Raw genomic sequence first — 11,145 nt, 5'->3', positions numbered from 1 at the left:
GATATGTGCAAAGGTGTTTAAAAAAAAAAAATATTAAAATAGAGAAAATTGCTGCAGTGCTACAGTGAAAAATATATTCAAATGTTTATTCCTGAAATCCAACGCACTGAAAAACTCGAGTGATCGCTTCAGCTGAAGTGGTGGAGGTTGGTTGGATCACATGGTTGAACAGGCAGAAGGACTGGGGAACATCAAGCTGGTTCATAATGGAGTCTGTACAGTTGGAAGCCATAGTCTCAAAGTTTCCGTCTGAGAAGTTATTAGTCGCTCACGGGAGGGCCATGAATGAGGTTATCATCACGAGAAAGCTTCAAAACACTGAGTTTCGATGACACACTGCATAAGGACAAAAGTGATTTGCACAATCTGTATATCAATATTGCAGAGTCATAGACAGAACCATATCTTTGGTCAAAGTTAGTTTAGATTTGATTTGTGATTAGCAAAATTGGGTTATAGACAATCATTATTTGGATGTATCAGACTGATTAATCTCAGGTGTTCATGATTATTCTTCGATGTATTGTTAATTGGAAATAAGCAAAGTCGACTCTTAAACATAACTGTAACCATGCTTAAAGTACAACTCAACAACATTGTAAGAAGTCCTTCCGTTTTGTTTTCAAGCGCTGGAAAACGCCTTGAACAGCTTTCAACTTCAGATAGACAGGGATGGAGTGTCGCTGGTAGAACCGCCTGGGTAAACGGTCAATCGTTGTTGCTTTTCCTTATAAAGACTGGGTGACTTTGCGGCGGCAGCGGCTAGATCCTGAGCTGAGCCATGAGGTCAGAGAGGGAGGCGACGCTGTCCCTCAGTTTGAGGTCGTCCTCGGGTCCCAGGGCGACCCCCGCCAGCCGCGTGGAACCGCTGGCTCCCAGGATGCACGGCAGGCTGAAGAACACCTCGGCCCCGATCCCACCCCAGCCCTGGAGCCCGCCACAAACACACACGGGCCACAGTGAGGAGCACAGAACGTTGTACAACACAGAGGGTGCAAAAGGCTGGCAGGAGGCGATAGGGATTGAATGTCGTGTCTTTCAAATTGTCTCATTATGTTGTTGATTGACTTTCACATTAATCCAACCTTCGCGTACGCCTGTTACGTATGGGATATTCTCCCGCAGCAATCCTCAAGATGCAATGGAAGTAAACCGCGGCAAAGTTCATTGGCTGAATTATTATCAAAGCCACATTTATAGAAAATAAGTAAGGATGATAATAATAAAAATAATAATTAGTGTTACTAAATAATTAATAATGCATTGTTTTGCTGCGGTAACGCATTCATAAAAAATAAAAAAAATAAACCCCCCTGGATTACTGAAGTGTTGTCTAATGAGCATCCAAAATGACAAACTATCCCTTTAAAAACGTTTAAAAAAAAAAGGCTTCTCCTATTGCCATAAAGTTCACCGGCTGACGTCAAATCATTTCGATAAAATACTTCAAATTCTTAATGAAGACTTGAGGTACAGTATACGGGGACGGCACTGAGGTGAAGGCGCACCGGATGGACAGCACAGCACAGAACATGACGTAATGACCAAGGTCTCCGGACACGTGGACGTTTAGTGCGTGAGGTGTGGGCTGTAGTACCTGAGCCAGCGTGGAGACAGAGTGGGCCTTCTTCCTGTCGGTCAGGACGCTGTAGGTGATGTCGGCGATGGACAGACCCACCGACCAGGACCGCTGGCCTCGGTTCCTCATCAGCTCAAACGCCCTGAGAACACACGAAAAACACTCGAAATATCGAGGCGTCTAAAATAAAAAAACTGAAACAAAAAAAACCCCCAAAAAACAGTCGAGACGATAAGTGTTCCATTGAAGGACACGCCTCTGAGTCAGCGCCGCCTTAATGCGCCGAGCCTTCGTACCGGCGGCGGCGACGACGTCGTGGCATTCGGGTCCCTACCTGTTCAGCAGCGGCTTGGTGGAGCCGGAGCTGGAGCCCGGAGCGATGTCGGGCTGCTGCTTGGATCCGCTCCCGATGTGACTCATCACAGCCACTGCCGCACCATGAGTCACAGCATTCCACCAGAGGAAGGGTAAAGACAAACAAAACAACGTGAGTGGAGACGGTGGCACAACCGGCAAATATGACCTTCAGCAAAACAAATCAATAGACGGAAAGAGGCGATTAATATCAGGGTTCATTCCGCCATTACAAAATGAAATTCAAGGACTTTCGAGTACCTTTTCAAGCAGTATTTCTTTCATTTTCAAGGACTTCACTCAAAACAAATATCAATTTTCAATTTGATCTTTATTTAAAATATAATGTAATCTTAGTCTCATTGTCTATTGTCTATTCAAAATTCAAGAGCTTTATAAGTATATCTATTATTTATATTATAAGGATTAAATGTATCTGTCATAAAAGCGACTGGAAAAGTTTACGTTACAATTTGAATAACCAGGGGGAATCACAGGTTTTTAAAGATGGTTCTTTTTCAAGGACTTTTCAAGCACTTAAGCACAAAAATGGCTATTCTCAAGGTGTTCCGGTACTTCAATGTCGGAGGACGAAATTTGAGCACTTGAAGCACCTCAAGGACCCGGTAAGAACCCTGTCATTTGAACACATGCTCAATAAATGGTCATTAGCCCAAAAACACCTGCGTCCGTGCGCGCTCATCCTCACCTTTGTTGTCTGAAAGCTCTCCCACCACCCAGGCCTGCTTGTGCGTGTTGAGGTTGATGTCCAGGACGCGGCAGAGCCGCTCCGAGTCCAGGTTGCACCCCGCCCCGATCACATGCGTGGGGGGCAGGCCGCTCTGCCGCCACGCCACGTGGCTCATTACGTCCACTTTGGGGGGGGGGGGGGCGGGGGAGGGGAGAGAGATTAAGATTGAGGGGAAAGAAAAGGCGCGGAGTCGAGCGCAGCCTCTCCGAAAACCTGCTTGTGGCGCTCAACTGACCGGGCTGCGAGGCGATGAGGAACACGGCGCCGGGGCTGAGCCGGGCCAGGCCAGGGATGATACCCCGGTAGAGGTCCACGTTGGTCTGGACGACGCTCACGTACGACTGCTCGTCGCTCCACGCGTTCGCCGTCACCACGACCACCTTGGAGCCCGCAGATGCCGACAAATCTAGCGGGGAGGAGAGGAAAGCCTTAACAGCGGCCTGTGGCCAAAACAAGCCGACTGAGTTATTGTACAAAACCACAAACACAACCACGAAAAACGGTTGCAACGTGAGTGTGTTTTATGGGACGGAGACAAACCTTTCGACACCTCAACCTTGGGCAGACTGAAAATCTCAAGATCTACGCTCCCGCCCTTGGTAGAACTCACGGCTACGTCAATGAAAACGAGTTTGTCCACTTTGCCCTAAGGCGAAAGTTAAGAACAAGGTCAACAAAGACAAAACCCCTGATTTTTTTAATTTTTAATCCATGATACTTGCTCCATGACAAATAAAGGATTTACCTTCGCCAAAATGCTCATTACGGTTGCCATTCCCAAGTCCCCTCCCCCGATGACCGAGACTTTGTTGATAGGTTGATCGTGGTGCCGCACCCCACCTGAAAATGGCACTCCTTAAAACTTATCAGTGACAAATATGTGGGAAGCCCAAAACACCATCTTTATTTTTTATTTTTTTTATGTTCGAAGGTCAAATATGCCACCTTCGTCGATCTGGAGCTTGGAGACAAAGGCGAGCAGCTGATGGGGGTCTTTGTCGCCGTCGGTGTTCTTGGTCGACAACGGAGGCTCCTCCTCGAACGTGGCGGTCATCTCGGCCAGGAGTCCCACCACGGACGACTTGGGCTGTCACGGAGAAACATCCAAGAGCAAAATCAATGACGAGACACCGCTCCAAAAATCCCCCGCCGACTGGTCCGGAAGAAGCCGTAAAAAAAAAACAAAAAAACCAAGTCAAAACCCAAAAAAAAAACAATCTCACGTGGTCCCAGTTGTGGAGGCCGGGCAGGTAGATCCGTCCCCGGGCGTCGACGTGCTTGCCCTCGAGGATGACCATGCTGGCCGTGGGCCTCAGCAGGCAGATGGGAGGCGTGAAGGGAAAGGAGTCCATCAGCCACAGCTGGACGGGAAGGTTGTAGGAGCGGCCTGGAGATTGAGAGACACTGTCAGTGCACAGGCGATCAAAGTAAAAAAATAAATAAAAATAAACTCTTTAACCCACAGGCCCGATCATCTGACATGGGTGTCGTTGTCGCTGTGTGGGCTGTGGGAGAGGAATAGGGGGCGATCTTGGATGAGAACTCTTGTGGAATTGTACTGGATATCCTCACGCCTTTCACATTAAAAGCCTTTCAAAATAAATAAAAGCCTCGCTCGGCCCGACCTACCCTCATATCTGACCGGGAGGTTGCAGATCAGCTTCAGCAGATCTTTCTGGGTGCCGTCACTGAAAGCTGCGGGATAACACAGCGGGGACAGTCCATTCGTCGTTCTGAGGTGACAAATAGCGTAATTTTCATGTTTCGTCGTAGATGTCCACACAAAAAAAACCACTCACTGAAGGTGCCGGTGACTGGCTGAATCCCCGGGTGGACGCGGTGGATCTTCTGCAGCTCCTCAATGGCAACATCTCGAAATTTGTACTGGTCGCAAATAAACAAAACACACATATGAAACGGATTCCAGGCGTCGGTAGTGGATGGTGGATGACAAATATAGGGAAGACGAGCGTGTGGTCGGCTCTAGAAAAGCTGGTTCGACGGGTTCACACAACACGGGCTGACACCAGCGCAGAAGTTGCTCAGGCGTCAACGTTTCAGTTGACGTTCACACTGGCCGCGGCGACCTTTTTAGCAAAACAACGCACCTTTGAAAGGATCCGCTGTATTTTCTCCGAGCTGATCTCCATCTATGAAACCCCAGAGGCCCGCGGAGGCAATATCAGGCCCGACTGGACGTCTCCTGCCGGCGCCTGTCAACACAAACTTCCGCAAAGCACCTGGCGGCGGGTCGAAGTGGCTGCTACGGCAAGCCGAGGCGGACAAAAACGGCGCTCAATTAGCAGCACTGGTTTGCTTTTGCAAGAGTGAAGCTTAATAATATAGTAAAAACATGTTTTGTAGTGAGTTAAAAATGTAGAACTTCTTACATATATATATATATATATATACACACATACACACACACACATAATCAATATATTATTTTCAAATAAATAAGTAAAAGTATAATATACATGAATATACTTTATATAAACAGTCAAAACAGGAACTTTACAACTTATGTTGCAGACAAATTAATATATTATATAAAAGTATGCATAATAAAATAAATGTGAATATACTGTATGTATAGTATTCGTTTCGTTTCCTTTTAATGAAGATACTATTAAAATTGTGCATAACTGAGATTTAACAACAAACACCGCAGTCAATAAAAGACACATTGAGACACGTTATTTTTTTTCTGTGAAATTCTTTTTAAAAAAGAAATTGCAACAGATATGGAAATGCATTCTCCGCTGTTAAATTAAATTACAGCTGATAAAACGTAAGAGTGCAGAGTTTCTGCTCAGCATTTGAAAAATATAATGGTCTCTGCTCAAAAATAGCCTCCCATCATAATTTCACATTTTAATCATGATTTTACACCAAAAAAAAACAAAAAACCCCACACACACTTTATATGCTATATTTACATTTCTTTTCATTGCTCAGCCTTTTCTTTTATAAACCAAACTGTACACTCCAAGAAAAGAAATAAATAGAGTAACGGGGCAACACAGAGAAATGTTTTGACTTTGACTTTGAGATTGAGAAATGTCTGATGAGGACGTCTCATGGACATTGTGGTTTTTGTCTTTAATACCGTCAGTGACTTAATAATGAATCATCTCTGTAACAAAACATAAAGGAAGTACAGTTAACAGAATGTTTGGCCCGCATGCGTTAAAAAGGAGCCTACCGACCCTCATGGAATAAGGAGTTGGGTTTGTTCAAAGGCTAAAGGGGACTTCATTTCAGTTTACTCCTCTTGGCATTTTTACGCATCAGCTCCTCTTCCTCTCGTTTCTCCTCCTCCAGATCCTCTTGCACGGCCAGCTTCAGACTAATAAAACAAAGTGCAGCGACATGGCACACAAGTTAGCCCATGTAAACCAGTCTACACAAACAAACTCTTTCAATTGCATGGCGACAGCTGGAATGACGCCACAGACTGATATTGTCTGTAACCATTGTGTGTTTTTGCTCCAGGTGCAAAAGGTGTGTGCTAAGGCTTTTTAACGACAGGTGTAGCATCATATATTGATGATAATTCTAAACGCTTTGTGAGTTTTTCCTCTCTCGGCCTCACCTTCTGGCCTCTTCTTTCTGCACGTCTCGCCAGCTGCTCTCCATGAATTTTAATGCATAGTCACTCTCTTCCTTGTACCTGGGTTGACGAGAACAAAATGGTTCACCATTTTCCACACTCGGTGGGGGCGGTTTATAATAATAATATCATCAAATTAGATCAATGGTGTGGATTACACCTTTGGGGAAATAATATTTACCTGTTCCGATCGTAGCCAAAGATTTCCCTGATGTGTTTGGACACTTCTTCCTGCTCATCACCTCCATCATCAATAAAATCGTCCATCTCTGAGTCGTACTCCTCCTCCTCCTCCTCTAATTTCCTCTTGTACGCAATGGTGATCGGTGGCAAGTTTGTACCTCCAGGAGGAAAAAAACAAATAAAAATAAAACACAACAAATTCTAATTATTTAAATAAATATGATGTTAATTAAATGTCCTATCCCAACATTGATTTTGTTAAGGTGATAAACTGCCATAGTGGTGATGGGACAATTGCTGTTAAATGTGAGATAACACATACAAAATAAAACACATTTGAATACTTACATTTTATCATAATTAACATTCAATTGTTTATTTAAAACATAAGGCCTGCACCATGGCACTCCCTTCGACCATGGAACTGACCCAAGAATAATGACAAAGGACACAAAGTCTTGCTGACACACTGTTAGCTCAGTCTGGCAAATAAACTCTGTGCCCCTTTGAGTTTAAACACATTCATCTAGTCTTCACAAGCAAATGCATTCCATGCTCTATACCGCTTTGTTACCGATAAGTATTTTCTGGTTATTTGGACAAAATGCCACAAGTAGAACAAAGAATGATGCTCAACTTCGACAAGAATGCCACTCTTAAACAGACATTACAAGTTCAAATCGTATTTGGTGGCGCATGTGATCAAGACTACATCAGGATTAACAGATGTTCATTTAAAGTTAGTGAGGAGAGCCATTATTCTCTATTTGGTACTTGCCAGGTGGTCTCATAGGTCTGGGTTGCATCCCTGGTCTCGGCGCCATCCCAGGTCTCTGTGGCATTCCTGGCCTCGGAGGAGCTCCTGGTCTCTGTCCACTTACGTTCTTTGATGAGATGGTCTCAGACACCACAGTACATTTAGGTCTCCTGGGTCCTGGCCCCATATTGCCAGGTCGACCGCCTGAGGTCCTGTCCCCTCCCATGGACGAGCCTTGGAGACTGCCCCCGGGCCTCGACTGGGGTGCACCGCCGGGCCTCGACTGCGGTGCACCGCCGGGCCTCGACTGCGGTGCACCGCCGGGCCTCGACTGCGGTGCACCGCCGGGCCTCGACTGCGGTGCACCGCCGGGCCTCGACTGCGGTGCACCGCCGGGCCTCGACTGGGGTGCACCCCCGGGCCTCCCCGGGGGTGCACCGCCGGGCCTCCCCTGGGGTGCACCGCCGGGCCTCCCCTGGGGTGCACCGCCGGGCCTCCCCTGGGGTGCACCGCCGGGCCTCCCCTGAGGTTGGCTCCCTGGCTTAGGAGGACCACCTGATACAAGCTTCATATGTCCATTATTACTTGATTTAACCATCGAGCTACCCCCAGGCCTTAATGACTCTCCTTTTCTGTTCTGAAGGTGCCCATTTGTGGATGCTCCCTTCTGTGAACCAGCCTGATTCTGTCTAGTCTGTCCAGAGCTTGCCGGCTGAGATGAGCCAGCTCTGCCCACTCCAGTTGTGCTGGGAGTTCTTGATGAGGAACTTAATCCCGGTCTTCCTTGAGGTAACGATGAGGTCCCCTTCTTTGAGCTAAGGTCACTTGTGTTGCTGGATTTCTGGCCAGACGGTTGTCTAGGGGCTGACTGTTTACCTGAGATGTGAGAAGATGCTCCTTTGGAAGGGACTTTACCGTTTAAGGCACCTGAAGAGCTAGGCAAGCTTGTTTTGGGTCTCTCTCTGTCACTTTGTGTGGTCTTGGGTCTGACTCTGTCATCGGGAAGAAACTTGGAAGAACTATGTCCTCTACTATCAGTCAACATGGGCTTTGACTTCATCCCAGAAACGCTGGGAACGGTGTGCTTCTCTGACGAGTTCTTTTGTAGCTTCCCGTTTCTTTGCTCTTTATCTGAAGCGCTCTTTCTAAATGAGCTAGACTGGGACTTGCTCAAAGATTCTCTATCTCTCTCCGGCCTCGAGTCGCGACCTTTATCAGGTCTCTTGGCCTTGCGCTCCAGCTCCAGCTCCCTTATCTCATCAGCAGTGCGGAGCCTTTCGTCGTTCTTCGCTGGCTTGGCTTTGACCTCAACGGGCTCAAATTGCTTCTTCTCTGCCAACCTGAGCAAGTCGGCAAAGTTCATGGGTGGCGGAGCAGGCTTTGGTGCCCCAGATGACTTCTTGGCTGGGGGCCTGCTACTACTCCCACTGCTACTGGTCGCTTTGCTTGGGCGAAGTGGCTCCTCCTCAGGCTCCGAATCAGTCTGCTCGTACTCATAGTTGTCCTCATCGTCGTCCGGGTCATATGTGTTTCTCATGGACATTTCTTCCGAATTCTCTGTTTTTGACCGTTTCTTCTTTGGTTCTTCTACCACTGGAATGCCGTTGTAGCCTCTAAAGTTGTCCTTAGTTCTGGAAGCCATTGCACGTGCCTTCCGGTCGGACTTCAACTCAACCCGCTTGGCAAGAAGTGTCTCCCTCTTTTTCTTCATGTGCAATTCTGGGGAAAGCGCCACAATCATTTATGTTAAATTATGACCGAACACACAATGAATGTTTTGAGCGACGCGTGTGATTATTGTATGGCAAATAATACCTTTCTTCCGGTTATCGCAGTCCTGCTTTTTCAGGAAGGCCTGCACCGCAGTGGAATTCACAGCTTTGGCCCTTGGGTCCTTTCTGGGTGGTCCAGTTTGTAGGCTGTACCTTTTCTGCGGCTAAAAAGAGGAGGCGAGACGAATCGAGTGAGAAACCTGGCCACCGCACCTGTATTGTTTATTGTTTCACGTTTCTTGCACAGGGGGGCATTTTTCTTTTGAGTATCTAGTTTCGGTTAATTCAAAAGGTTATTTCAAATGAGCCATTTTTTTTTTTTTGTATTTTGTAGTTCATTCTTTTTAGGTTTATTGTGTATCGCTTATTCTTGTCTATTCTATTTTCATCAATCCACCCAGATGGACATGAGTCCCCCACCCCCACGTGTTTCTAAATGGAGCACCGCACTCAAAGCTTCACTTCCTTCCCACTATAATGTTGACGTGGATGAAGAGAGATGAACGGCCGCGCTGCCCTCCCCGGCGCTCAAAACGACGGCGTCCCCGTCTTCATTCCCCGCCGAGTTGAAAACGCTTTAACAGCCGGTTCCTCACCTGGACGCTGCTCAGGCCCTGGTTCTGGGAGGCGATGGACAAGATGTTGTCGAAGTCCATCATGTTGGCGGGCGTCCGTGTCAGCTGACGGCTTCGATCCGACCCGATCCGACCCGACCCGACTCCGCCGGGCCCGCCCGGTGCTCCGAGAGCGAGGTCTCGTTCAACGCTCAGGCAAAGTCGGGCGAGAAGCGGAGCCACTTCATCCCGGGCGGCGCGACGCGACGCGACGCGACGCGACCCTTTTCCTCGACGGACACCGACCTCGCGGCGACTCGCGAACACGAACTACAGCGGCGCTGCCATGTCGCCGCGGAGCGATCGAGAAGCGGACGTGCTAGCGGTTAGCTAGCGCCGGGAGCGAACGCGCTGCCCTAACACGCTCCGCGCAGGCGAGGCCGGAGGCCGGAGGCGGTCGTCCCTGCGGCCGACGGGGCGAATGACTCGGAGGCCGGAGGCGCCGACTCGAGCGGCGGAGGAGACGAGGACGGACGAAGGAGTCGAGCGAGGAACAGCTGCGACCAAGGCTCCGACGCTCGGCTGAAGGGTCCGCTGGGTCGGACTGACCCGCCGGACTGGATCCGGGATCCGGGATCCGGGATGACGGCGGGGCTTGCTGCCTGCGGAGGGACTTCAGACTGAGCATCAGTAAAATGAAGCCGTAATAACAATAGTCTATTATTATTATTATTATTATTATTATTATTATTATTATTATTATTATTATTATTATTATTATTATCCTGCCTTACACGTCGAATGGGAGTTGTTATGTCGGTTTATTTATGTATTTATTTATCTTTTGGTTTATCCAGTCTAATGCACGAAATATATATATGTAGATATTAAAAATAATTTTCCGCGTTTCTTTCACTCTGTTGTTGCCCCCCCCCAAAAAAACAAAAAACAAAACAACAAAAAAAAAAGACATTATTTAGAAAGTGGGTAAGCGGCTGACGGGTCCGTTGACGTCTCCCTTTCCGGGCTTTACCGACAGCTTCAGACGCGCGCTGACGCGAGTTCTGCTTTCCGGCGTCATATCCGGCCCAATGGTTTTAAGGGGGTCGTTCCGTTTTTAACCGCTAGATGCCGCTACTAACCACAAGTGGCGTATTAAAAACAGCCGCGATGGCAGCAGCGTGACCATGACCGAACGAGAAATGGGTTTTCGGTACAAACTCCAATGACCGTTAAAAACACTTCATGCTGTTTGAACAAGACCGTATAAGGGTTAACTTTCTGGTTAACACGTGTACAAGTGTACGAGTTGCTGTGGGGACGATTTTTTTTTTTTTTTTTTTTTTTTTACCTTATTTTTACTATTTTTAATCCTATGTTTTGACGTCGTTATGCCCGTCTCAACATACTGACTGTATGACTCGTACGAATGTCACAGCCACCAATCGCTGACCCCATGCCGCTTTGTTGTTCTTTGACAGCAATTGTACAATTTCCCTCTATCTGTCCGTCTTAAACCCCTGAACCTTGATGTTGTTTATTCGATACGTTATTCGAGATCAAATATGGATAAACGGGGATA

The 11,145-nt window shown here is 47.4% G+C and overlaps 2 protein-coding genes across 3 annotated transcripts; both read right to left on the bottom strand.

Annotated features, from left to right (window-relative positions):
• Positions 1-754: 754 nt before the first annotated feature.
• Positions 755-4,912, bottom strand: uevld (UEV and lactate/malate dehyrogenase domains). Its single transcript, XM_080002424.1, has 12 exons — positions 4,793-4,912; positions 4,484-4,568; positions 4,314-4,379; positions 3,908-4,071; positions 3,630-3,771; positions 3,430-3,524; positions 3,225-3,330; positions 2,920-3,090; positions 2,643-2,807; positions 1,914-2,007; positions 1,598-1,721; positions 755-927 (listed from the first exon to the last, which is right to left on the bottom strand). Exons 1-12 carry the CDS (start codon positions 4,832-4,834, stop codon positions 763-765), a joined length of 1,419 nt encoding a protein of 472 aa, XP_079858550.1. The 5' UTR covers positions 4,835-4,912; the 3' UTR covers positions 755-762.
• A 474-nt stretch (positions 4,913-5,386) lies between these two features.
• spty2d1 (SPT2 chromatin protein domain containing 1) lies at positions 5,387-10,410 on the bottom strand. 2 transcript variants are annotated; one of them, XM_080002659.1, is made up of 7 exons: positions 10,358-10,410; positions 9,606-10,243; positions 9,053-9,173; positions 7,259-8,956; positions 6,479-6,638; positions 6,280-6,357; positions 5,387-6,033 (listed from the first exon to the last, which is right to left on the bottom strand). In XM_080002659.1, the coding sequence occupies exons 2-7, from the start codon at positions 9,666-9,668 to the stop codon at positions 5,940-5,942; spliced, it is 2,214 nt and encodes a 737-aa protein (XP_079858785.1). In that variant the 5' UTR covers positions 9,669-10,243; positions 10,358-10,410; the 3' UTR covers positions 5,387-5,939. The 2 variants fall into 2 exon arrangements, with proteins under 2 accessions (XP_079858785.1, XP_079858784.1); XM_080002658.1 differs by having other exon boundaries at positions 9,606-10,370.
• Positions 10,411-11,145: the final 735 nt, after the last annotated feature.

The sequence above is a fragment of the Zeus faber genome (genome assembly GCF_960531495.2).
Source record: "Zeus faber genome assembly, chromosome: 6".
Lineage (NCBI taxonomy): Eukaryota > Metazoa > Chordata > Actinopteri > Zeiformes > Zeidae > Zeus > Zeus faber.
The sequence above is the reverse complement of the archived record's forward strand: the minus strand, read 5'-3'. Positions and strand labels throughout refer to the sequence as shown.